The 27,229-nt window shown below is 39.0% G+C and overlaps 2 protein-coding genes across 3 annotated transcripts in view; both read right to left on the bottom strand.

Annotated features, from left to right (window-relative positions):
• Positions 1–2,411: 2,411 nt before the first annotated feature.
• tpo (thyroid peroxidase) lies at positions 2,412–20,578 on the bottom strand. The gene is made up of 13 exons (XM_023839163.2): positions 20,554–20,578; positions 20,044–20,113; positions 19,784–19,947; positions 16,160–16,292; positions 14,246–14,375; positions 13,605–13,811; positions 10,875–11,384; positions 8,233–8,491; positions 7,916–8,086; positions 7,231–7,468; positions 6,564–6,772; positions 6,174–6,347; positions 2,412–2,845 (listed from the first exon to the last, which is right to left on the bottom strand). Exons 1-13 carry the CDS (start codon positions 20,576–20,578, stop codon positions 2,832–2,834), a joined length of 2,304 nt encoding a protein of 767 aa, XP_023694931.2. The 3' UTR covers positions 2,412–2,831.
• Positions 20,579–24,227: 3,649 nt separating this feature from the next.
• sntg2 (syntrophin, gamma 2) overlaps positions 24,228–27,229 on the bottom strand; it is a 43,856-nt gene continuing 40,854 nt past the window's right edge. The window contains exons 15-17 of one of the 2 annotated variants that reach the window (XM_023839369.2): positions 26,394–26,486; positions 25,097–25,207; positions 24,228–24,919 (exon numbers count right to left, since the gene is read on the bottom strand). In XM_023839369.2, the coding sequence (XP_023695137.1) occupies positions 24,791–24,919; positions 25,097–25,207; positions 26,394–26,486 (333 nt within the window). In that variant the 3' untranslated portion in view covers positions 24,228–24,790. Of the gene's footprint in view, positions 24,920–25,096; positions 26,093–26,393; positions 26,487–27,229 lie in introns of both variants that reach the window. The other variant, XR_011982424.1, reaches the window with a different exon arrangement.

Genomic DNA, 27,229 nt, shown 5'->3' with positions numbered 1-27,229 from the left:
TGAATAAAACGTTCTCCTGCATTCCGGGGTCCGCTTCGTCTCTGATCGATATTCACAACAATATGTGTGTGTGTGTGTGTGTGTGTGTGTGTGTGTGTGTATATATATATATATATATATATATATATATATATATATTAGTGCTGTCAAACGATTAAAATTTTTAATCAGATTAATCACAGGGTTGCTGTGGATTAATTTCGATTAATCACAATTAAATATCATTCATTTTTTAATCTATATTAATCGCATTTCATTTTGCATGAGCAAACAGACTCAAGAAAAAAGGGAATATATATGCACTTAACATGTTTATTGAACATCTTGAACACGAGTCGGATGCATTCCATCTGCCACAGAAGTGCAATACCATGGACCCATATCAAAAAGCAAGATTTTTTGCTTAGCCGGACAACTTGTCGGATTTACGGTACCTCAGTTTAAATGGTCTTTATCTTCGTTCACTTACAATTAGCCCGAACTACCGTAAATCCGACAAATAATCCAACTAATCATGAAATCCAATTCTAGCCCGGTTAATTGCCATTGTTAGCAATATCAGTTGATAACACATCACGTGCGGTGCTTTACATATAAAACTCCGTAGCAACACGTCCACAGATAAGTTGGACGGTATAGTGTGTGCGACTGATTTAATGAGCCACAAATGAGAAATAGTGCTTAAACAGTATAAAACTACAATTTTCCCTTCTTTTGATAACGGGCGCAGCCATCTTGGATTCTGAACTTAGAATTCTCTGTGCTTGGTGGTTAGCACTGTTGCCTCGCACCTCTGGGACCTGGGTTCAAGTCTCCGCCTGGGTCACATGAGTTTGCATGTTCTCCCTGTGTCACCGTGGGGTTTCCTCCGGCTGCTCCGGTTTCCCCCCACAGTCCAAAGACATGCTGAGGCTAATTGGCGTTGCTAAATTGCCCTTAGGTGTGCATGTGTGAGTGAATGGTGTGCAAGTGTGCCCTGCGATGGGCTGGCCCCCCATCCAGGGTTGTTCCCTGCCTGGTGCCCATTGCTTCCGGGATGGGCTCTGGACCCCCCACGACCCAGTAGGATAAGTGGGTTGGACAATGGATGGATGGATGGATGGATTCTCTGTGCTGCTCCGAGATATTTCTCAGATCTCCGAGAAACGGGACCGCGCATGTCGTCACTTCTGGCTTCAAAACTCGGAATCTGACTCGGAATATGAGTTCCCAGGGCAAATGGAATGCACCAAAACTGCCCAAAATGGGTTGACAGATACATTTCATGGATTTTGAGTCATTCTGCGCTGCAGATGGGTTAATTGCGTTAAAAAAATTTTATCAGATTAATCATGATGATGGATTAATCCACGTTAACCCCTTAATTTTGACAGCCCTAATATATATATATTACACACACACACATAACTTTGGGTTTGCATGGGAGGTTAACCTTCAATCTTAAATGCGTACAGAAATTCAGTTCCTTCAAACTAAAGACTTTTGAATTAACTGCAACTTTCAGGGTTTAAAATCTTGGGTGTGAAAATAACAGTAAACCCCTCATTTAAGCTTTCAGTTGGCAGGATCAATATTCCCCCCTAAACCCCGTCTGTTTGATGGACAGCTTTCTAAGTCAGCTTTGCCTTATGGAGTGTTTAGCCTCTGATGGAATGTTTGAATCTGGCCTAAGAAACAGGAAACTCTATATGTTTGCATTTTTTCCCAAGTTTAAGCCTGAGGCAGTTAAGAAATAGTCATCAAAGTGGTCTTCTTGCTCATACTTAGTTACTGGTGAACTCATGATGAACCCAGGCTAGACTGAATTCCTTGATTTTGCCTTTGCTTTGTATTTTGTCCGGGTTGTAAGGTTTGGTCCTATACTTTTTCTTAATCTTTTAATTCAGCCTTTTCCCCATTTTATTTCACACTTGACTGATCAATAGATTTCCTTGCAATTTCCCCAGTCAATCATACACAAAGATAAAATTAATTGTACTACTTTTGTGATCAAATTTTTGTCTTATCATATCAATACTGATTATACATTTTTTTGCAATCTGCAATGCGCTTCTCTTCAAGAAGGATCTCTGAAATTAAATAATACATTTTTATTAATGATTAATCTACTAAATTGTACTTTGTGCTATTGTCCTCTTATTATAAAGACAGCCTACCTTTGAAAATGATCATAGCAGTATGATTCAGTAGTGTGCTAGTATCTGAATATTACAAAGCATATTTTACATAATTTACATATTGCACAGCTATCTGCCATAAGTCATTTCACTTTATAATAGCTAGAATGCATACACCCACCTCTGTCACAATGCACTTTTTTCATGATGAATATCCCTATGATAAATATCCCTATGAGCTGAATGCAGTTTAAAAATCAGGGTTATTTTGTATCAGTGTTCCTGGACAATTATTTGCTACATAAGGGACTGAAACATTAAGGCAGTATATATCAGCTGGAAAATGGCATCAAAAATAAATAAAATAGCATGGACTTGCCACAAATAGGGAAAGGAAAATAAATACACTTTATAGTGGAATTTTTTGTCTTTCTTTCCATGGTTTAAGGGCTTATTTTCTTAGCATGACATATGGGTAAAATTCCAGTACAAAGAGAATCTTTTAATGAATATAACAGAATGAAAAAAGAATCAATTAGAAACAGTGAAAACCTGCTTTTACTGTTAGATTAAGAAGTTCAAAAGTGCATTAGCCATTGGAATATTCATTATAGATGTTGCCTGTGAGTCCATGTGCAATGCTGTCTCTCAGGCATGCGATATACGCCTTGATGCAGTTAAAGATGGTCTTACTGTGGACATTACTGGATGTGGTCAAACATTTACATCTGTGGATAAAAGGAAATATATGAATGATCAATGTCGTTTGAACACATATACAACAGTCCTTTATAACATAATTAACCTACAATTAATAAACAATGGAATTCTCCTGAAGTGTGAAAGCAGGCGTGCACTGGCCTTTGGGAAGTTGGAGAATCACTTCAGGGCCGTTCTTGCTCCCTTAGCACTGGCATTATGTAGCAGATCACAAGATATAGAAGTACCCCCCCCCCCGACTGGCAACAAAATACACATAGGGGGCACCCGCAAATTCATGGTCTGCTTTTTGCTGCCAGTTCACCCTCAGTGTGACTCTGGACACAGCGGACAGTTACTTTTTTACTTCTCTTTTCTCATTCAGTTAAGAAGGTGTCTGCTGCTGCTGTGCTCGTCCTCCATGGACACACTCATCTGCATTTCATCCATAAGGCTATTTAAACTCATTCTGATTAATACAACTAGCTCAGTCTTGGGCTTTGGTTATTTCTAATCCACTGGTTTTTGACATGAAGGACTCGAATGAAGCCTAAACTGAGCTGTTGGTTGGGTTGGATAACCCGATACAGAAATGTAGGCAAAAACTCCAATTCCAGTTGAGTAAGTGTGATAGCCTTGCTCCCAAGCTCAGAGGTCTTTCACTTAAACTTCCTCTGACGTACCTTGTGCAGTCTTGGGTTTTTCTTATTCTGGCTAACTGTATCTCTCTGTTTCACTCGGATTCATTTCAATGAATGGCTGTCTGATTGTGTTTGGTTGTGTGACTTGGACTTGTTTGGTTTGCTCTCTAGTTGCTGGTTTATTCCTACTTGCATACCAGTTACAACTTAGCACTTGAGTCCATCTTAGCCACCTCATATACTGCCTGTACCTAACAGGACTGTCTACTCGGAAGCTTGTCTGTCAAAGGGGAAGGGACTGACAAGCTGAAGACTGGGTGATACAGGCAGTTTGGGCCAATATAACTTGTTAATTCAGTTGTGTATTCTTCAACTCTGTCCCAGTGACAGACCACAAAATAGTATACACTATATAGTTTGCTATTTAGTTCATACTGTATGAGTAAAATTTCACCACCCGGTATATTCCTTACAAATTAAAAGACAATTTAATGCTTGGCAATCACTGTAACTATCACGAACCTTCAGGAGTAATTCAAATCTGAAATACCAATTAGCTGCAGACAAATAGACACCCAGACCAAAATCTACACTGAGTTTGATGTCATGCTTGTCATTTTACATCTGTAATCATCCCCTTTGTTTCTGTGTGACCGGCAGCTGCAGAGTAGCCTGTTTGTCTGAATCGTTTAATATCAAGGCTCCCCTCTCCATCTGATCAGTAATGGGTGATTTTCCCCATTCCATCAAATTGTGAGGGACATAGTAACATGGTTCCTAGCTCAGGTTATGCTTTTCTTTGAATGAACTGCCAAATGCATCCGGTTTCAGTAGCAAATGGAGCAAATTACAATCATGATTTTTTTTTCCCCATGTGTATCTCTTTTCAGGCTCTAATGTAGTGCACAGCATTAGTTCTGTAAATAAAACAATGTGCTGACTCTGGAACAGCACTACAGGGTGCACCCCTGTTCCCGTAGCGTGTTCCCTTTGTGAAGCAGCACACTGCACAGGAAACACAACTGGCATCCTGGTCCTGCTTGACTTTTTAGCTAGTTTACTGCTGTCCCACAGACATCCCTTCATTCAGGAACCCATAACAATGGAATAAATTCAACTAAATTAATATAATAAAAAAGCCAATATATGGGAATATTTCTAAAGCAGTATTATAAATATTAATATAGTAGTATTGAATAATATTAGGTTAATATTAATAAAATATACAAGTGAAATATTGTTTTTCACTACGGCAATGGCAATGTTATATTATACTTTGAGTCTAAAGTAAAAAAAGGTTAAAAGGTAAGGCAGCATATTGTTGCTAACACCAGACAGTAAGACCAGGAATAGTAATATGTATCTCATTATAATGAGAACCAAGATAATCTTCACATTTTAACATCATGCTTTCGCATTAAAAAATGAAAAGGATCTCATTATATCAAGAATTTTTCTGTTTATAATGATAAACTGGTCTTTTATTGTAATGTAACAATTTGCTTCTGTAAAAAGCATCTGTAGTATAAAACTTAATATCTATATAAGACAAATTTTTTTATTGTCAGTTTGGTCGTGAATACGTGAATGTCGTTAAAATGCACCTGCGTGTTTTTCATTATCAGTGATTTACACTGGGCCTGTCTCCACCAGTGTCTAAACTGCGTTAACACTGCTTCGGCACTGGATGCCCCTGCATGTAGCTGCCTCCAGGCAGATACACCAGTTCTGATGTATCATACTTGACGGGTGATAGTCCTAAAAACTCTGGTCAATACCTTAGGGCTGCCTATGGACAATCATGTGTCAGTCTCCATAAACCCATGCCATTTACTGTATGAAAAATATAGATAGGTACCTGTACAGTACAAACACAAAAAGTAATATGTAAGTAATATGTAATTGCTCATTCACAAAATTAGAGGATGAGGTTTGTTGTCTGGAATAGCTTTGAGGATAATAAAATGAAGACATTTGCATTTTAGTTATGAGACTGTTTTATCTAAAGTGACATACATAGCAGGGTCAGACAGTCCCTGGAGCCATTGGGGTTAAGGGTCTTGCTCAAGGGCCCAATGGTGCCATCACACTGCTGACCCTTGGATTTTAACCGGTGACCTTTCAATCACAGACACAGCATCCTAACCTGCTGATTCACACAATGCTCCCAAAGGGCAGAAATATGGTGTCATACAATACAGCAGTATAAGGATGGTGCTGCAATGGGAAGCAGGGTTGCTTCACAGCTCCAGGGTTGGGGGTTCGAATCCCACCTTTGCTGTGTGTGTGGAGCTTGCATGCTCTTGCACAGGAGTTCCTCCTAGAGTCCAAGGATATGCAGTTCGGCTAGCCGGCATCTGTAAATCGCCTGTCGAGTATGAGTGCATGTTTCCTGTGACAGACTGACATGCCATCTAGAGTGTCCCTTAGCCTAGTGCCATATTCTGACTGAAATAGGTCCCAGGTGACCCGGACCAGTATCAGTGGTTGAAAGACGAATTGGTGAATATTATAAGGCTTTTCCACAGCCCCTCTTTAGACACTGAAGAACGATTCCTCATCTTATTTCAATCAGCTCAGATATTTCTTGAGAAGATATTCAATTACTGTAATGCATTTTTATGGGTCCTTAAGGCCAGAGGAGTGTCACTATCTTCTGAAGCACGGCAGTGAGAAGGGAAGCTGTAACGGCTGAACCCAGTCGAGAGTCACTTACCTTTGCAGATGGGAGGTTGGCTGCTCCAGCCACTTTCCGTGCAGAGAATTTCCTCCTGGCCTTCCAGGCTATACCCATGGCGACAGGAGTAAACAGCCACCAATTTGCCAGATATGGAACAAAACACAAAATCCCCATTTTCTAGCTCAGCAGGAGAACCACAGGGCATCAGCTCTGTAATTTCAAAAAAGAAATGGCAACATTTCCAACTCACACATAAACATTTACTAATTACTATAGCCTTTAATGCCATATCCAGTGCAAATCAACCAATATTTGTGGTACTTGTTCCGCATAATCTGTAATCATTTAAATCAAGAGAAGAAAAATATCATCACCATAGCAATATGCCCGTGGGTAGATAGACAGTATAGCTGATGTTTATCTAACCTTTGCTGAGATCTTCTTGCCAAGCCTTCAGATTCATGGTGGGTAAGTTCTTACAGAACTGAAAGTCTTTTGGGTATTGTCTCAATCTAAAGGGATCAGCGGGGACTTCGTTCAGTCCACTGTTGTCACAAATTACCCGAGAAAGAGAATGCCCTTGGATTTCTGCCCTCTGAGCATCTGTAAATATGCCCTCATTCTCCCACCAGAACCTGTAAAAAACATGGAAAAATACAGTAATTCTAAGCATGTTATTACTGAAACCTAGCTTTCAAATAAGTGATTACCTGTAGTCATTATAAGATTTGTATTTGGTTAACAGTAGATGTGTAGTTTTTAAAGTGTATTGATATTATTCCATATTTTTAGATATTGCACTAAAAATCAAAAATTCATTGAATATGATTTTCTCAGATGCTTGTTTATGATGAACGGGCTATATTATAACAGTCTGTGTTATTATTAATATAATTCTGTTTTCACACTATTTGATGCCACAAGGCTAAACATAAATTTTTGTCCTCCTTTATTAAGTTTCTTCAGAATATTTATTTTATCTGGGTGCATTTACAATAAGTTTATCCTCAATAGAGCAGAACTCGTTCAACAAAACTCTGAAGATCAGAGACAACATTCAAAGTGTATGTTCAAGGTCGTCAGGCAGGCTGACCTGTCACCTTCTCGAAGCATTTTCAGCTGCTTCCCAATTAAGCATGCAAAGAGAGGCCCTGTCCTGGCACCAGGCAAGAGATCCTCTGCCAGTCCGGCCAGCCACACGTCGATGTTGCTGGGATGTTTGTACAACTCCATTATCTTCTGAACCAAACTGGCGTCACTTATAACTGTGCTGAGTTCAGCTTGTGTCTGTATACTTTCATATCCACAGAATTCCCTCCATTTACTGTAGCCTGAAAAATCATGCCAGTGTGCTTATGGATGCCAAACATGCCGTGCTCATATCAACTGAATACAATTACCAGTAGCCTACTTATTTTTAATAAAATTAGATTGCATTTAATGATATATCAATGACAAATTAAAGAAATCTTAATGTTATTGAGGTGGACTACATTATTGTATCCTAAGGATACAAATTAGGTACCTGGGGGTATATAAATTAAATTAACAAAATAAATAAATGCAACTCATATTCATTTGACCCAAATAGAACTTCAGTACTAGAAGTGCAGTAGTAAACTTAGTACATTGTCAGGGGTGACATTGAGGTGCATTTAACTCATTTCATACTTTATATTTAATTGTATACACTTGATTCTTCCACTAAACCCCTGGTTATGTTTGTTTGTTGGGTGGCGGGATTAAAATTAGGGCTTCATCCTTGTTCTTTAACTGACCAGGGAGCCCGTGGTCGCGACCACGTTGCAAATTAAGGGCTGTGAGGTCCAGATCTCCAGGGCTTGAGAGAACTATTAGCCTCTCTGTCAGCTCCTCTGTCATCAAGTGGTCTGTTGTCACTGCTATTGCTGGCCTTCCCAGCAGTCCTCTAAGAATGGGATCCAGTCCGCCTAGCAAGCAGGACAAGTAAGCTGCATTGTAGTGACATCCAGTTTTTACATTGACATTAATTTGGCACCGCGGCATCTCCTTACAAGACCTGAAAAGGCATAAAGTTGATCATAGACTAGAACCCGACAAAGCTAAAGATAAATACCTTCTTTAACAAGTCTCCATGGACTGAAGAAAGTCTCATGTAGACGCACAGGGGAGTAGAGCTGGTGTTTCTGAAAGCTCTCATTGAGCCGCAGCACCATGGCTGGGATGGTGGCATGGCCAAAGCGAAAGGCAGCTGTGGCAAATACGTTGGATACCGTGGGGTTGATGGACCGGTTGTATCCTCCGTAAACCCCGACGTATTTCTCAAAAGCCTCTCTTCCAAGAATCTTTGGGGCATAATCCCTGAAAGTTATGACCTTAAGAGAAACAGAAAATGAAACTAATAAACTTTGAAATTTGCCGACGCTATTTTTATTATGCATTTTCATATATACAGTGGTGACAGTAGCTGATGAATTAATTAATGCATTAATCGCCGAGGATAAGTACAGTTGTCAGAGGAATGGTCAAACAGTATGCAGTAAATAACCCAAATTGTGGCATATTATTTATATAACAGTGCTTTATATAACAGTACCACAGCTTTCTCTGCCTCAGGCCGAGTGCGTTTTGAGCTCCATGGTCACTGTACTGATGTACTAAATAAGTAGTATATATGATGTATGTATGGATGAGTGGATGGAATACATCCCTAGTCTAGCTACTACTGTACCTTTTTTCACAAATAAAACTGTAATAAATCATCTTCCAACCAATGAACACATTTACAAACAAATTTCATATGCCTGATAACACACGCCGGAATAAGAGAGATCTTTGAAGTAAGATGTACAAAACATCGTTAAAATATTCACTTCATGAAGGATTAAAGAAAAAGGGCATGGAAGACTGAACTAAAGTCATAAGTGCAGTCGTCTCATCTCTGATAGAATTATGTAATTACGTAAACCGACTCTCTACTCATCTTTAATGGTTACAATTGGTACAATGTGTGAGCTCTAGCCGCTAAGATGGAATACAAGCACTTTTCATAGGAGTAACAAAAACCTTTCACTGGATTATGTTCATTTATTTTTTCTCTTTTGGGAAAACACAGAGCTCCACTTTGACAACAACTGCATTAATTGCATAAATTCTGGTACTGGATTCTTCTAATGGATAGAAATCTTCAGAATTCAGTTATAAATGGTACACAAAAAAAAAACAATATCTGAAGACCCAAAATAACTTTATAATTATGATCTCAAGGTCTCAGATAAAGGTTATAATTATACAGATCTTTATACTGCATCTTTACATCTTTATAGAATTATACTGCCGGTTCCTTATTTGCTCAAGCAAATGAAGCTTTTTCTCTTTCTGTCTCTCTTCTCGATCCTACATGTTACCCTGATATTAACTGGTGTTCAGTTATTTTCTCCTTTTTAAAAAAATTTGCTTTCATGTATTTTTTATTCATACACCATCGTCTTCCCGTGCAGAGATTTACGAATTTATAAGGGAACATATCTAGTACAGGTCGTTCTCTTCAACTAACTATTTCAAAAGAAATAGATTTATTTATATATAACTATAATATCTTAACTCTCGTGCTATTGAAGGTAGTTTTGGTGGTTGCCCCTGCCACGGACACTAACATTACAGTCATAAGAACATAAGAACATAAGAAATTTACAAAAGAGAGGAAGCCATTCGGCCCATCACGCTCGTTTGGGGAGAACTTAACTAATAGCTCAGAGTCAGTGCCAAAGCTCATGCGGTAAGGCAGGCTTCAGGTTCTAACCAAAACCCCAACACTGCATAGCAATTTTCTGCTCACCCCACAGAGGGCGCAAGTGCTTATAGGGGTACGAGGAGTTTGTGGAGTGCCACAGACCATCTAAGACAAAATGAAATTGACTTGCTGGTTTCACAGCAGGTCGCATCTGAGGCGGCCGCCTCTACCTCCTAATGGGTTGCCCAGTACTGATTACAGCCATTGTGCAGCTTATCTATACTGGTGGCTACATATCCCAGTCAGGATAAACTGGAGCAAGTTATATAAGCTTTTGAGGTACTGTAAATGATAAAACTTTACTTGACGGGGCACAAATAATATATTCTCTTCCATATGTATTAATTAACCACAAACGAAGTCTGTTACGTACTGATCTCATGGTAATTCATCATTAATGAATAGTGATGTATCTTTTATCTCGTTACTATATTTGTTACTATATCATTTAATTCTGTAAACCTGAACTATCTGTGAACTACTGAAGGAGCAAGTAATGAATAACACGTTACACACTAATCTCTTGTTTGTTCTTCATTAATGAATCATGATGCAACTTTTATCTCGTGACTATATTTGCTCATGATTTGTACTTCAGTAGTAACTGAGTTATTACTAAGTATTTGTGGCCCTTCAAGTAAAGTGTTGCTGAATAAATGAACCATCCTTAAACTATATTGAAAACTATCAACATTTTTAAGGAGGATATTATATAAAACGACAATAGCTAATATTTGTTAGCTAAAATAATAATAGCTAATTAATTTTATATTGGTTCATCAACTTTACAATGGAATAACTCGATTCTCCACCTTGAAATATTAAAGTGTTCCTTGAGACTTACTTGGATTTTTTTTACCTCTTGTGCCGTTAAAGGCACAGGTTCATTTTTATGCGGGGAGGGCATCAGTACCTGTGTAACGTCGCTTCGGCGGTTGTCATGTATATTTATGATGTCGACTTGCCTGATGTAAAGCGCCGACAATTTTCCGGGCTTCTTGGTAGATTTGCTCGTGGCCCCAGTGACCGTTGAGCTCTTTCAGGCCGGCGGCGATACGATTGTGCTCCCTCAGCCACAGTGTGTGCAAGGCAGACAGCGGCAGGATCTCGCTGACTCTGCTGTCTCCTGCCAAAAAGCACTCCACCCTCTCGCCCCACAGGTCGCCCGGATCCTGGAGGCATCCCGAGGGGGTGTTGGGGACAAAGGGTAAGTATGGGAAGCCCCCATCGGAGATACGGGTGTTGACAGCGAGCAGGCCCTCCGGACTGGACAGGTTACGGAGCAGGCCTTCCAGGGCCGGCGTGTGGCCGTAGACTGTGGAAGCGTCCAGGAAGGATGTGATGGCGTTCATCTGCTGCCGCTGTGGCCTCACTGGGGGGTCTTTACCATCCGTGTGCAGAGTAATACAGGCAGGAGAAGAGCGGAAGAACGGCAGACAGCTTCTTTTCCCAGACAGTTTGTCATTCGGGGGAATCTGTGATGACAGGAAAACAGTGAAGAAATCCCTTCATCCCTACTTCAAATTCTAGGTTATGATTGTCTCTCAATCTCATTTGTATGTTTTTGATTTTTTTTTTTATGCGCCAAACAATATGAGAATATGGAATTTTTATGGTATAAAAATGGAATGAAATCGACAGCCATGCACTTCGCATATGTGCATAATTAAATGTATTTATGTTTATATGTAACAGAGATGGGAGTGTTTTTTACAGTTACCGTTCTTGGAAACACGGTAAAAGCATTTACTGTGGGCCAGGGTGGCTCAGTGAGTCGTCCTGTTGTCTCGCATCTGCATGACTGTGGCTTTGAATCCAGTCCCAGCAGGGTTCCCCAATTCCAGTCCTGGAGGGCCAGTCCACAACATAGTTTGCTGATTTCCCTTCTAAAACACAACTACTAAACCTAGGAATTAACTGGTGAGCTAAATAAGGTGTGTAGAGTAGGGAGATCTCCAAACTGTGTTGTGGATTGGCCCAGCAGGACTGGAATTGGGGGAACCCTGCTGTAGAGATTGTTCTTGCCATGAATTTCTTCTGGCTACTCTGGGTTTCCTTTATAGTCGAAATGTGTAAATTGTCGCCTCAGAATTGCCCATAGGGTTTACATGCAAGTGCCTTGTAATGGTGAATGGAATTTTGTGAAGAGTCTGCCTTGTACCCAGTGCGGACTGGGATTGGCTCCAACCGCCTCCCCCCAGCCCCCGACCCTGTCCTGTATAAGTGGATGGAAGATGGATTGATCTGCAAGTGAAGTCCAATTTGGTTCTGTCATAAAGCACAAACGAAACCCATGGAATCAGAAAGCTGCTAATAATGCAGAATAATTCTCAGATCTGCTTATTCCCAGCCAACAATGAAGACTGTCTGGGTCCAAGCAAGAAGAAATTTTGAAAATATAGAAAATCTGATAATTATCCCTGCATATTTAAATCAAAGTGTATATGTCCTTGACAGCCGGGAGATATTTAAAACAGTTTACAATGAATTCTGACAATATATTTTTTTCAAATGGCTCATCCTGCGTGATTGAATGAATGGGAAATCCAGTCCAGCATTCGAGGCAGAAAGTTATTTTCCCCCATCTAACATGTAACCTCAAAATATAGGATGGTTTTCAGAAAACAGTTTTAAGTTGCCAAAGCTGCCATTTTTTTCTAGCCTAAATAATACATCTATTATACTGTTTGACACCTTTTTGACGGCCACCTGACCAGCCATGGAAGAAAAACAGGTGCAGAACTTCGACAAGGACAATGGAGTCTTGTGATTTGAATGGGAATTATTATGCTTTTGTTATATTAATAATATACCAACTCTAAATATAATAAAGTGATAGATGCTGAGATGTCAAAATAAGTAACCTTTGTAAGTGCCTTCTCCAGTATCAGAACGCAACATAACACTGGGCCATTGCCACTCCCATGACGTCAGCCATTGTATGGTATTATCGCATTTCTATTGGAAATTACAATGGCAACAATCACTCATTGTAATGATTAGCGTGAATGAGTCACGTAAGCTTGAAGGAAACAGGCAACATATTACAGTATACTTGATGCAACATTATAATTCTCTCAAAAGATTTATCCATCCAGCTCTTTCAGTCAGGGCCTGGAGTCCATCCCAAGCAGGGCACAAGACAAACGGATGTGCAGGCTGGGATCCCAGTGCATCCACACATTATTGGCAGTTTTTAGTCACCAGTTCACCTAGCTGCAATGTTTAGACCGGAGGAAGAAACCAGGGTAGCCTGAGGAAGCTACGTAACACAGGGATGGCATGCAAATCACTCAAACGGCCAGGAACAGCCGTAATCAACAACGCAACACACTGACCTACTATGCCACCCTTTTTGCTTATTAATTTATTTATTTCCCGAATCACTCACTATTTTTCATGATGGCTCATATGATTGTTCATTTCCATTCATGATATTGCTTTTAAAATTTAATAAAAGCAAAATTAAACACTGGCATGGATTAAAAGTATATATAAAAGACTGTACAGTGCGGAAAACAGAAGAACATAGTTCCCCCCAGACCGATGTAAACCTCTATTGCATCCCCCTGAATATAGAAAATGCTGGGGATCTGTGTCACCAGCTAACTCACAATGGGTACATCTGTTAATTTCCTAAAACTAAAAATTGCGAATTAATATGACGTTTCTACCATTTGCATATGTGCAGATACCTTAATCGGGAAGCAGGGATTAATGTTTTCACAGGTTTCTAGACAGTCCAGTCCTCCAAAAGAAGCAGCCTTCACTATACACTGTGGAGTGAATGAAATGTCATGGTCGATGTACTGGCCCCAGTCCACCAGCATCTGGGAATATGCATCATCCTCCGAGACACGCTTGCTTGATCTCTGCATAATTTTGTTGCTGACTTCCCGCACCTGTTTACATATTCATACATTCAGCTGTCAGAACCCAGAACCAGAAAATAAACAATGATATATCATCTTCCAATTATTATTTTAATGTTTTCCTTTTGTAATCAGAGAAGCATATTTTAATTATTAATATATATATATATATATATATATATATATATATATATATATATATATATATATATATATATATATATATACATTTAAATATAGATAAAGATTTTCCTGAAAGATTTTTTTGCTTTGTAATATACTGTAGTTTTCTAATTACAACATTACATTTTCATGAACATTTTGTTTTTTCAGTTCTCAACACTGTAGCTAAATTAGATGTGCATATGTAAATGCATTGTTGTGATGTAAACCATGTATTTTTAAAAGTTACTAGTATGCTTATTCCTTTATTTACTTATCTACCAGTGCACCATATCACTCACGAGAGGTAACCGAAAGCCATTTTGTAAGTGCTCCGGGTTCCAGCCCTTGGGTTGACCCTCTTCATCCTCATACTCTGCTGGGAGCCACCGTGTCAGTGCAGTATTGGCTGCTCCCCATAATGGACTAAGTCTGAAAAGAAGAAGAATTTTGGATGCTCATGAATTACAGAGCTTTACAAATATTACAACATTACCATCAAATGCATTGGAATGTTTATTATACGGCCATTATGTGCGTATAATGGTCCAAACATCAAAACACTACGAATGAATCCTATCTTCCTACACATAAATAGATGCTCTTGAATTAAATATAAAAGCTGAATATTATTAAAAAAAAAGTGAGAGCATTCCCTACATAATGATGATTGGTCCAGTAAAAGAGAAGAGATGTTGTGTTCTCATTACTGTGAAAGCATTAGTGATCATATGACAGATGTAGATTTACCACCTGATCAAAGGCTTTTCCACCTTTCCACCTCTGCCACCTCATTCTGTATGTCTTTGGTGACAAAGTTGTGGAAAACAGGAGGAGTACAAATAGTGACAGTGTGCATATAAACCAGAATGTGCAATTGAGTATCCTATATCTGACCTCCATTATGCAGAACATATGCGGCGCAACATATACATTATAGATGAGCTAAACCAACACCTTGGTACCACAGTTAGTGTCACGTGACTCTCTAATCTTCCACAGACAGAGTCAGCTAAAGACACAGCAGCTCTGGGATTTTCAAAGACCCATGAAATGATTCTTACAACTGTGCTGATTGTAAAGGTATCACCCCCTGAAGGAAAGGACTTCCTTAGCAGTGAACGGTGTCCAAAGCAAATCATAGACAGCTACTCAGCTGGCTCTAAGTTCTCTGCCTCATTATGTACCAGAATTTAATACATAGCTTGGTCATTTGAACAGTTAAATGCCTGCAAACCCATAGGCACAAAAGCACACCCACTGGCTTATATAAAATAGACTTGGTAGCATTTTATGGTCACATTTTACTTGTTGGACCCAAGTAATGTAGTACTACACCCTCACTTAATGCATTAATTAACCAGTAACTAAGTGCTAGTTATGTTCTGATCAAATGCTTGTTCATCATTGACCAATCATGACAATTCATGTATTCCATTCAGAAACTATATTAGTTAACAATCAACTAATCAGTAACTGATTAGTAATTAACTGATAGTTCCTGCATGGAATACATTAACATCATAATTTATTAATTATGAACTAACAACTCGCTAATGGTTAATTAATGCACAAGTAAAGCATTACGTACTTTACTTGAGTGGGTACAAATACTTAGTAGTAGTAGTAATTCAGTTATTACTCAAGTACAAATCATGAACAAATATAGTAGCTTTTTCAGATAAAAGATGTGTCATGATTCATTAAAGATGCGGCTCAGCTTGTGGCTCAGTGTGTTAAATCTCTGTGGGTCATGTCTGTGGGCCCTTGAGCAGGGCCCCTAACCCCCAGCTCCATGGGCACTGCTGCAGGTGCCTGTCCTTCACTGCCAAGCTTGCTCTCACCTACATATGTCTGTGTGTCATGGCATAGGCAAAGTGAGGATTTCCATGAGGAACACTAAAGCATTATTAGCAAATATAAGATCATTATTTCTCTTGTGTCATTCATTACTTGTTCCTTCAGTAGTTACAGAATTAACAGATATAGCAACAAATAGTCTACTTGAGAAGACATGTATCACTATTCATTAATGATGAACAAACACGAGGGCAATATGTAACTAAGACTTAGTTTGTGGTTAATACATAAGGGAATAATGCTAAATTATTTATGGCCCCTCAAGTAAAGTGTCACCATAGACTTCACTCTTTACAGCTTTCCATTCAAATTATTTTTTCCTTATTTTTCCAAAAAAACATAAATTACCTTCCTACCTGTTATTGCAGATTCCAGAAATCGTCCGGTACTTTTCAGACAGACAGCCGTTGGGGCAAATATTTGACTTTGTTGGAGGAGGACAGCCAGAGAGGTTGGCAATAGCCTCAATTTCCTCTAAAGTAGGACCATCTTGAAACAGTAATTTAGGTAAAAAATACATTTAAAAAAAACCTTTTTAGTAAAATCATGAAATTCAGCTTTGTAAGTATCCTAAAATATTGCACTTCTTTTCAAAGACACATAATCTTTTTCCCCCCAGAACTTGGCTTATTAGCCGTCTTATTAACTGCTTAGCCCAGTAAGGGTCCCAGGTGTCCTACAGCCTTTTCCAGGCCGCACAGGTCACAAGGCTGTGCTACACCTTGCACAGAATACCAGTCCATCACAGGGCAGGAAATCACACTCTACAGTCATACTCTATATCAGGGGCAATTCTAGGATTTGAAAACTAAAGTGACTCAGCCCCTGAATAAATGCAAGCTAAACATAGTAGACATGTTTTGCAGTGGGTTAATTTAGATAAATATTAATATAAAACGTATGTTTTTTTTTTTGTTTGTTTCTATGTTAAAAGATAGAACTTACGAACAACGTAGCGTTAAGACTTCGGGAAATTCACTCTTGGATTATTTCGGTAAAATTTGGGTTATATTTCAAATAGTTTTAGACTACCTGAGGTAATGGGAGAAGCTCCTACTATTGGTCTGTTTTGCCACATGTGTTCAGTATTATGTTACTGCATTGGCTACTTAAAAAAATAGTTTTCTTTTTCACATTATCACATTGTAAAGCATCATAAATTTCCCGCTTTGTTTAAAAAGTTGTATCAACAGATATATAGAGGGCGACACGTGACATAATGTGTCATCGTCATTGTCGTGTGACTGCGTCGTACTGCATGTCGTCCTGATGTGTCGTTTGACTGCGTCATTTGGCATGTCGTCCTGATGTGTCGTTTGACTGCGTCGTTTGGCATGTCGTCCTGATGTGTCGTTTGACTGCATCGTTTGGCATGTCGTCCTGATGTGTCGTTTGACTGCGTCGTTTGGCATGTCGTCCTGATGTGTCGTCTGACTGCGTCGTTTGGCATGTCGTCCTGATGTGTCGTTTGACTGCGTCGTTTGGCATGTCGTCCTGATGTGTCGTTTGACTGCGTCGTTTAGCATGTTGTCCTGATGTGTCGTCTGCCTCTGCTGTCCTGCAAGTCCCCCTAAAATACATCCTAACAATGCTCCTGCTCTTCAGTTAGTTTCGAAACACCAATTAGCCTAATGCTTTGTCTTTGGACTGTGAGAATAAAGATATGAGGACGGTAAATATGCAAATTCCCAAGCAACAGGGCTGCCCCCCCGAGCCCTCATGCCACCTCAAACCCACCCACGAAGCGTCATCCTCAGCATCGATGGCGGAGGAGCACTTTGCTTCTTATGAAACGTGTAATTCAACCATTCTCCAGAAGAAAGTCAGGGTTCAGGTCACTTTGCTTTTAATCATCTTTTATGATAACGAAGAATCCTCAAGCAGCATCAACATCTATCCATTCATTTTCTGTAACCATCTGTACTGTTCGCAGTCGCGGGTCGAGGTTGTATTACACTTCGGTTTCTCTCCATTGCTTATTATTGCTAAATGACAAGTCTAAGAAATCACTTTTAGCTGCTCGGCACACATGATCTTCCATACAGCTACAGCTTGACTATCCCAGTGGGCTCATCTCATTTATCTGATTTTATCTTGTGTTAATATTGATCTTGTACTGAAGCTGAAACAAGCACAGCTTGCTGAGAGACTAAAGGGCAAGTAAACGCAAAATAAAGTTACAGCTCAGGTTGTAGCTGTGCCGCAAGCTGGAATAGACTGAGGGAATAATGCATAATTTTTTGATTTTCTGTCCCTGAACAGAGCTGGCTGCCCTGCATGTACATTCCTATAAGCAACCAAAAAAGTGCTAAAAAATCCCATAAATAAAGCTAGCAGCGGCATATATTTAAAACTTGAGGGCATCTCATTGCATGTAATTACAGATCATATCATTTTACTCAATCTAACCATCTGTTAAACTCCCAAATCCCTCTTTGTGAGGGTAAGTACATAAAACTGTATTTAAAAGTAATGTTAATTTTATAATTGCTTTAGTTCTACATTGAATATGGGTTGGTCCCCCATCCTGGATTGTTCCCTGCCTTGTGCCCATAGCCTCTAGAATGGGTTCAAGAACCTCAGAACCCTGCATAGGACAAGTGGTTACAGTGGATGGATGGATGGATGGATGGATGGATGTTGAATTTGTTTGTAATCTTTGGTTAACTGTACCCCTTACCCTACAGTATGCCCTGAGTATGTATTTAGTTGATTTCTAAGTTTAGCTAAATGAACTGGAAATAGATAGATAGTATATCACTGCAGCCACAAAAGTCATCTTTCAAACTAATATCTTTCTACAGCATCAAGCATAACAAACCGACCACAATGTTAACGTTTTATACATCCTGCCCTTTCTGTGAAATTTCAATTAGCTTAGGGATAGCAAGAAGCTTAATGTTATCTGAAATATTGCAGGGATCGAGACCTTTTTCTTTTCCTTAGACCTAATAAACTGTCAAGAATTATAAGCTGTCAACATTCACTTAACGATAAAAGTCATATATGTACTGTATGATCCACAGCGGTCTCCCCAAAAATACAGTACTGTGCAAAAGTCTTAGGCAGTCCAAAGAAATGTTTAAAGCTGTTTATCTGGGTTGCAAGTGTACTTTGGCTTAGAACAAAAAACACAATTTAACATTAGAACATGTGCAAATTAAGGATTTCTTCTGTTTTCTAAAAAGTTACTGATAGCTAGTTGGATGGCTAGATGAACACCGCTTCAGTTCCCAAACCTCTCCTCAGGAGTACCTCAGCCGTTCCATGATTTAGTTAAATTTCACCAACAGCTCAATAAAATAATTAAATAAATTGGTTTAAAAAGTCAGTGAGAGATTGACTAGCTGTATGAGGTGAGCTAGTGGCCAAGTCAAAACATACATGGCTGCACTGGACGGTCGCTGCAAATACTGGGGTGATTTTAGCAGAGGTTCTGAAGTGGCTAAGCTGACACACTTTGACAGGCATAATATCATAGTTTTACTGTACACCAACACGAGGATAATCTAAACATCATTTTCTTTGCCTGCCTAAGACTTTTGCACAGTACTGTATATCCAACTTTGTGTACAGTACGTTACCAAATGTAATGATTCAAAGCGATTCATATATTAACCCAGTAGAGTTTTTAATAGGTATGTAAATGTGTGTCTGTGCCCTGCGAGAGACTGGCATTCCATCCAGAGTGTATCCCTGCTTGGTGCCCTGTGCTGCCTGGAATAGGTTCCCTTTAGGATCTTGTACTGGATAAGCTTTGGATGGATGGATGGATGGATGGATACATTTCCCATATTTACATTTTATACATTATATTGAACTTATGCTGTTCCATCAAAGTGTACTTAGAAATGCATAACTAATTATTGATTGTTGACTTTGATTGCATTGTATTGAAACATTGGTGCTATGAATAGTACCACTTTACAATAAGACTTTCCTTCTAAAGGAATTATGAATGGTTTATAATCAGGTTTTACCTGTTTTCAGGCCCTTCTTTACTCTTTTGGCTGCTTTCGCCTTTATTGAATGCAGAACTATTTCCTGAGCTTCCGCAGCTCTTGAAATGGCTTGGGTTTCAGGCCCAGCCTGACGGAGTAGCGTAAACATGTGCAACGACGACTGGGGGAATCCCTCTCTGTCACTTTAAGAATAGGCAGATTCAGTAACACAAACTATATTAATTACACCCATCACAGATGAAACAATAAAGAACACAAAACGATTGACCACCCTTTACCTGTTCAGAGGGTAAGGGGAAGATATGGGTCCGTCTTGGAATGAAGAGTCCTTGTTCTTTTTAATTTCTTCTGGAGATGATGAATATAGCAGACATACCATCACATGATCATATGAATATATTATTTGGCTTTGTATCATGGTTTGTTGTATATTTTGACAATAAAATAAACACTCAACTCTAAAAGAATATTGGAGGCTCTCAATAATGAATTTGGCCCTCTATCCTGTGCCCTGTATCCTACAGTACATAGCAGAACCACAGACAACCAGTCATCTTCAGTTGATATAGTCAGCATTAAATTATTTTTAAAAACCAAAAAAATCCAAGTAACTGCTAATAATTTCCATCAAATATATACTGAAAGTATAAAATTACATTGCAAATAATTGCATAGTATAAACTGAGATTTTTGATGCTTGATTGAATTTATTTTCCACATGAATGAACAACTGTATCAGCTTATGTCCACTAGGAATTACAGAATTATAAAAGATAGAGGAATCTTACTCTTGGCTTTTCCCACTTCATCCATTTGTAAAGATGTGAGGAGAACACAAGATAGCAGGATTGATGTAATAAACCTGAAATAACTGGACATAACTGCTTTCTAAAAAAAATATATATATAAAAAACTCAGCAGACGTATTTGCATCCTCTTACATGATGTACAACATCACTGCAGCAAACCAGATGAGTAATACTAACAACTTTAAAAAATTGATCTAGTTTCCAGTATACAACATAGAATCACAGAAACAAGATGAACAGCCCACATTTATATAAATATTTTGAAAACCACTTCTCACTCAAGAGAAGAATTCTCCGCTTCAGAGTCATCATCATAAATCTGCTGTACCAGATGTAAAAGCATCACACGGGATTTCTCACCATTAGATGAATTTGCCCACAATGCTGATGCGCTTCTGCTGCAGTAACCCTGCTCACTGGAGAGATTTTCTCTTAGAGATGCTAGCAGATCTGCCCTCCGTGCCCCTGCGCCTTTGATAGAGTGCACTTAAACCCTTATTTTAAATGGTCCCTGGGTTTTCTTTCACTGCCTCTTAGCACCGTGATGCCCCAGCATTCATGATATTTTTACTCGCGTTCTTTCACAGCAGAGGTATACAACTCCTCATGGTTCTTATGTTTTTGTGCAAACTCATTTAAATTGCAATTTAAATTAAAGGATGACTTAAGTTCATTGCACAACATCACATTTTATTAACTGAGCAGACACTTTTGTCCAAAGTGACATACGTTTTTTTTTTTTGAGGCAGGGTCAGGTGGCCTCTGGAGCAATTGAGGGTCTTGCTCAAGGGCCCAACGGCGGAATCTCTATGTCGATCATCAAATGCGAGCCAGCGACCTTCTACTGACAAGCACAGCGTCCTAACCTGCTAAACCACACACCCCCATAAAGAGGCCTCTTTCTCGAACCCTGAAGCTCCAGGTTAAGAGATGAAGCTGGGCAACATTTAATTAGAAGAGCCCTGAAATTGCTTGTTTATTCAGCTTAAGATAAGTATGGTTACTTCGTATGGCTGTATGATTCTGAGTAGCTACAACATTGTTACAGGTTCAAGCTTCAGCTGGGACTGGCATCTCATCCAGGCTGTACCCAGTGTCGTACCCAGTGCTGCCTGGAATTGGTTCCAGGCCACCCAGTCTCTGACCAGAAAAAGCATTAGGAAGATTGGTGGACGGATGGATGGATGGAGAGATGGATTTAACAGGTGGCTTTTCTATTGTTGATTAATCTTAATAATTACAATCTTCTATTAACTCTCCAGACAATAACATCTAAATAAGCAATGTAACTGAGGTAAACTCTCATAATTCCTAATTACATAAAAATTCAACCATGCTAATTGTTCATAAATCAAGCAGAGTGCTTCCAATAAGCAAATTTATATTGTAAGTATCAATAACCAACACAAGAAAAAGCGTATTGAACTGTGGCTCGTACAGTAATATGAATAACTACTGTACAATATTACAAGCATGAATATACAAATCTGAACGTTTTAAATTGCTCTCTTCTGTTATGCTTTGCATTTTGCCTAGTAGGAATGTTTTGAGAGGTTAGAAGTTCATTGGCGTCACTGGAGATGCTTGTGCAAGCTGGTCTGAGGAGCACGTCCTCCTGATATACATGACTGCAGTCTGAAGTGGATACACAAGAAGCCTCTGTCAGAGTCTCCACACATGCTACGGTTCATCTGTGATTTAAAGTACCTGGTAAATCTTGGGGCTTTTTTTTTCCCTTCATAATTGTCTGTATTTTTCTAATGCACTTAAACGTAAGATTATGGTCTAAGCATGTGTATTTAGTCTTTTTTCTTCTGCTCTCCTGATATAATTCCTGAAAAACCATACATTTGCTCCTGTGTAAAACAACTATTTTGACCTTGCCCATATAGGTATGATAGGTGTGACACAAAATCTGATCACCTTAAGCAGAGTATTGATTGGCACATCGAAAATTTTAAAACTATGGTAAAATGTTTGTGGTGTGCGACTCTAGCGTATGATAGATAATGCAGAAAGGAAGAAAACGGCTTATTGACTGCTCCTACCTCAGAGGGTGTATCGCTTTCATAACTTAGTTAAAGTTGCACTGAAAATTGGTTTCTGCAGCATCCAGGGAAGTACAGTACACCAAGGACTAGCTGGAGAAGAGTTTTGTGCTTGCAAAGTGATTCATACATTAACCTAGTTGAAGGGTTGTGCGAAAATCTAGAGAGGGTGGAGCAGTTAGAAAAGTTGAAGAAATTGCCAATAAATGATACAAGACTGATTATTAACTTGTTTGTATTGCTTATATATAAGAGATGTAAAAGAAATACTTTCAAGAAGCAAAATTCTTTAGGAGAAACATGAACTTTTCACTACCAAGAGCAACAGATCATTATGTAGACGTCACCTTTCTATGAGTGAAAGCTCTTTGAGTTTCTTGGTGACCCATATCTTTACTTAGGAACCTTATATTTTCAACACAATGGTAAAGTCGAAGTCAAAGTCTAAGTCTAGTAGCACATTGGTTCAGTGCTACAGTGCTACCTCACAGTCCCAGTGCTGGGGGTTTGAATTCCACCCCTACACTATGTGTGTGGAGTTTGCATGCTCTCCCCCTATGGCATCCAAGTTTCCCATTGTGTTGGCCATTGTGTGTCCATGCATCTGCTCTGTGATGAACTGGCTTCTTGTTCAGGGTGTAACCGAGGTCATGTGTCCTGCGCCGCCCCACCGGGGACCCTTCCAGGGGTAAAGTGGTGCAAGATATGGTCACCGTGGCTTTTTTTAAAGAATATATTAAAATCTTCACTCATGCTGCATAGACATTGAAGACAAAACCTGAAGTCTTGTAAAGTGCACATGCCCCTGTTCAAACAGCTTTTAGGCTGTTGTACTTCATTAACTGAGGAAGGCTATGATAAAAATGATCCAATACATGCAATCCCTTCTTATGATTGTTTAAGCAATCCTTCTGTATTTTATCCTCAGTATCTAACAAAGAAAAATCAGCTCGTGTTTCAGTGTGATTTATTGCTGAGATTGGCCTTGATTTAGACCTCAGTATGCTCTGTCTTCTCCTTTAAATCTCTTATAATGACCTTTAAAGTCTTTGCAAACATTACTCACCATTCTCCCCTATGCAACCACTTTGAAAATGAATTGTAAAACAAGAAAAACAGTACAATTTTCTGCCTGTGTCTGTTCCTTTCTAATTGTGTATGAGTGTGTACATAAATGTATTTACAATATATGAATGATACTAAATATATATTTTGCAAACCCATACTAAGAACACACAATCAAGTGTGGCAATTATTGGGTTAAGATTAATGTCTGAGAAGATTAGGATTCTTAATCTCTAATTAGGTTTGACCAGAAACATTTTGACATTTCTAAAGACCCCACTTGATCTACTATGGGTGATTATCCTGTTAAAGTCCATTAATTTTTTTTTATGAACTGAGTATTAAAGGGTTCTATTGCATATTTTTTCTAAAATCACACCATTGCAAGCGTTAATCACCAATCATTCAAAATAATTTAGATTAATCCCCTTCGTATCTTAGCCTTAGAAGTCAAAGTAATTTAATTGCTTTTTCTGGGAGCTACTTACCACTTTTGATAAATAAATATTCATTTCACAGGACATATCCTTCACTCAGGTATGTAATTCAACTAAAATATCTGCTTTATTTATGTATTAGATAAGAGTTTTAACTGAAAGTCATAATTTCACTGGTTAATCTGATAATTACATAAAAACTATTTTGCATAATTTAAAATATTTTGCATGTTTTATAATGACTAGTGTAAACTGAATAATGCAGAAATAAGGAAATTAACATTTAGGCCAATGACAAATGCAATCATTTACATTTGCATAAACAGTAGTGGAAAGACTTTATTAATTGTTGTCTTTCGATGAGTTTTAAAACCTTTCAACACACATTCCACCCCCCCACACACCCGCCACCCACAGACAGATCCTAGGTAGCTGTACGGTTTTCTACAGGGTCATTGTGTGAAATGCAACCAGATTTTGATATGATTCATCAATCATCAATAAAAAAAAACTCCCTATTGCCAAAATTCATTCATTTTAAACATTTTCCCCCTAATAATTAAAGACTTATACAAAAATAAAAAGGAATAAATATATTTACAGAGATAATGTTAATAAAATATCAGATCGGCTAGAAACAAGTGCAGAGGAAACGTCGGCTCAGCCCTAGCTGTGTGTGTGCTTCCTGCTGATGTTCTGACTGTTGATGAAGACGGGGTCCATAGAGGCTACTTTGGCAGCGATGAACGAATGAACACAGTGCAAGACGGCAGTCAGGTTTGCAAACTCCAGCTCCTGTGGGGTAAGAGGCAAGGCAAGTGCAGGTCAAGCAAATGTTATCAAGTATAGATGACAAACTGTTGCCTTTTTAATATTATATGGGCATTTTGTATAACCACAGTTGTATTTTTTAAAATACGCAGTGTTCTTTAAATCACTATATAGAAGAACAGTTTAATCGGAATATCTTACCTTCATTTCTATTTGCTTGTTTTCCGAATTCTGGAAGAGGAGTTTCACGCGCGTCTTCCCATCATCGGAAGATCCCTTCAGCTGGGAAAATTTGTACTTCCAAACGATATTCTTCAAGAGGTTCAAGGCGAGGCCCGAAAGAGAAATCAGATTGTTAGAGGCAGAAACGGCGCAAAACCAATACATACTATAGCGAGGCAAATGCATAGTGGAATCAAACTATAGCTTCAGAATTAATGTGTAAAGTGCCCAGCTTGTTAGTCATCCTTACAAAAGCCTCCTGATTGAGGCCCGATGCCAGGTTTCTATTAAGATTTGAAGCTTTTATCCAAATGACATTTAACTGGAAATGCAAAAAAAAAAAAAAAAAACAACAGCTTGCAATGTAGAATATGAAATGGTCCACTGCAGGATTTCCCCACGACACCCCTGCAGAGAAACACGTCTCCTGCGATGTCTCTTCTGTCAGACACTCACTAGCTTTTACTCTGGAACTGCAGGCATCATGAAGCAATGTAACACACTAAGGGGCAAGTGCCATTTGCTCATTTCCCCCCGCAGCCCAAAGCACGCAGTAGATGTTGGCGTACGGTGGTCTGAGCGAGAGCAGCCAGCCGTCTCACCCATCCAGAGGAACACAACATAATCTGTGTTCTCTGGACCTTCTGTATATACAGAGCTGGACTTAATCCTGCCTCCTTCCTGCAGGGAGCACCAATCTTAATATTGAGTAAAAATCCACCTGAAAATAATATTCAGATGATTTCCTCATCAACCAGTAATTTTATCCAAATAAAAAAGTATAATATGCAACTTAACCCTATGAAATCTCTAGGATATATGCTGTATATTATATGGAAAATGAAACATGCGTGCTTTTTTATCGGCGACAGGGGGCATATTGGCGGGGTTTCAGAGAAGTTTTTGTCTTTCCGATTGTGAGCCCTGTACCCACAGAGGGACGTGATTAAAAAGGCCCAGATGTCATAGATAAGTCTGCAGAAAGAGGAATAAACAGGGTCAGCTGGGCGGAAACACAAAGGGGACTGAGAGAATGAGCGGCCCGTGTATCACACGGCAACGTCAGCGCTGGTGTGCAGTAACGCTGCTTCTGTTCATCTGATACGCTGCTTTCGTTTTGTCTGGAATCTTACATACTCGAAACTATGAACATTTCAAAATCAGTTTGGATAACGACAAAATTAAGAAGCTACAAAGTACAGTACTCAGAGTGAACAGTGCTCTGAATACAAATATTTAAAATGAGCCTTTTTACATTCTCATAAGTATCACTTACCTTTGTGCTACTTTCAGAGCATGTGAATCCAGACTCAAAATCTATAGTGAAACAGAGGATTTTTCCCTGGCTGCTACACAGGTAGGTCTTTGACTGTTAAAAAAAAGAAAACAAAGTTCTTCTGTTAAATAGCCAGTGGTGCAAAAAATGTAATATCAGTCTGTAATTTCCACTGAAAGACTGTGATACACACTGAAACAGAAACACTGGATTTCAGCCCAGCCAGAAGTAACAGGTGAGTAAGCATGGAATTCCGTGGTCCCTGAGGAAACGTCACATTGCATCCCCTCACACATCGCATCTATCATGCCACTATAACTACAGGCATGAAGTGGCCCTTACTCTAATTTTGGAGCAATTTGGATCTCATGGAAACACATTATAACCCACAGCAGCTGCCGTACCGAAATCACAATACACTAATGCACACTCTGCTAAGTGAATCCTCATAATTTTTAAGATGGTTCATTTTTGGGCCTTTAGTTTATCAAATACATCCCGCTATCCATTCTCTGTAACTGCTTATTAAATCAGGGGTACGATGATTGAAAGCACATCCTGGAAAAATAAACTAAAGTGCCTCCTGTAGGGGACCACAGTCCATTGATAGGGTAAGTCAGATAAGAATCTTTATTGTCACAATAAAACAGCAATGTTATTCAGCAGCACTCCAGCCAGCGGTATAACATATACAGTACTATGGCAGTGAATGGTCTGTGTGTCTCATGGAGAGCAAGATGGGGTAAAGCCAAGAGAAGCATTGGCGTATACCTGTACTCGCACGCTTCGTTTCATCATATACAACATATGCAAATATGTGATCAACAGAGAAAAAC

The sequence above is a fragment of the Paramormyrops kingsleyae genome, chromosome 14 (genome assembly GCF_048594095.1).
Source record: "Paramormyrops kingsleyae isolate MSU_618 chromosome 14, PKINGS_0.4, whole genome shotgun sequence".
Lineage (NCBI taxonomy): Eukaryota > Metazoa > Chordata > Actinopteri > Osteoglossiformes > Mormyridae > Paramormyrops > Paramormyrops kingsleyae.
The sequence above is the reverse complement of the archived record's forward strand: the minus strand, read 5'-3'. Positions and strand labels throughout refer to the sequence as shown.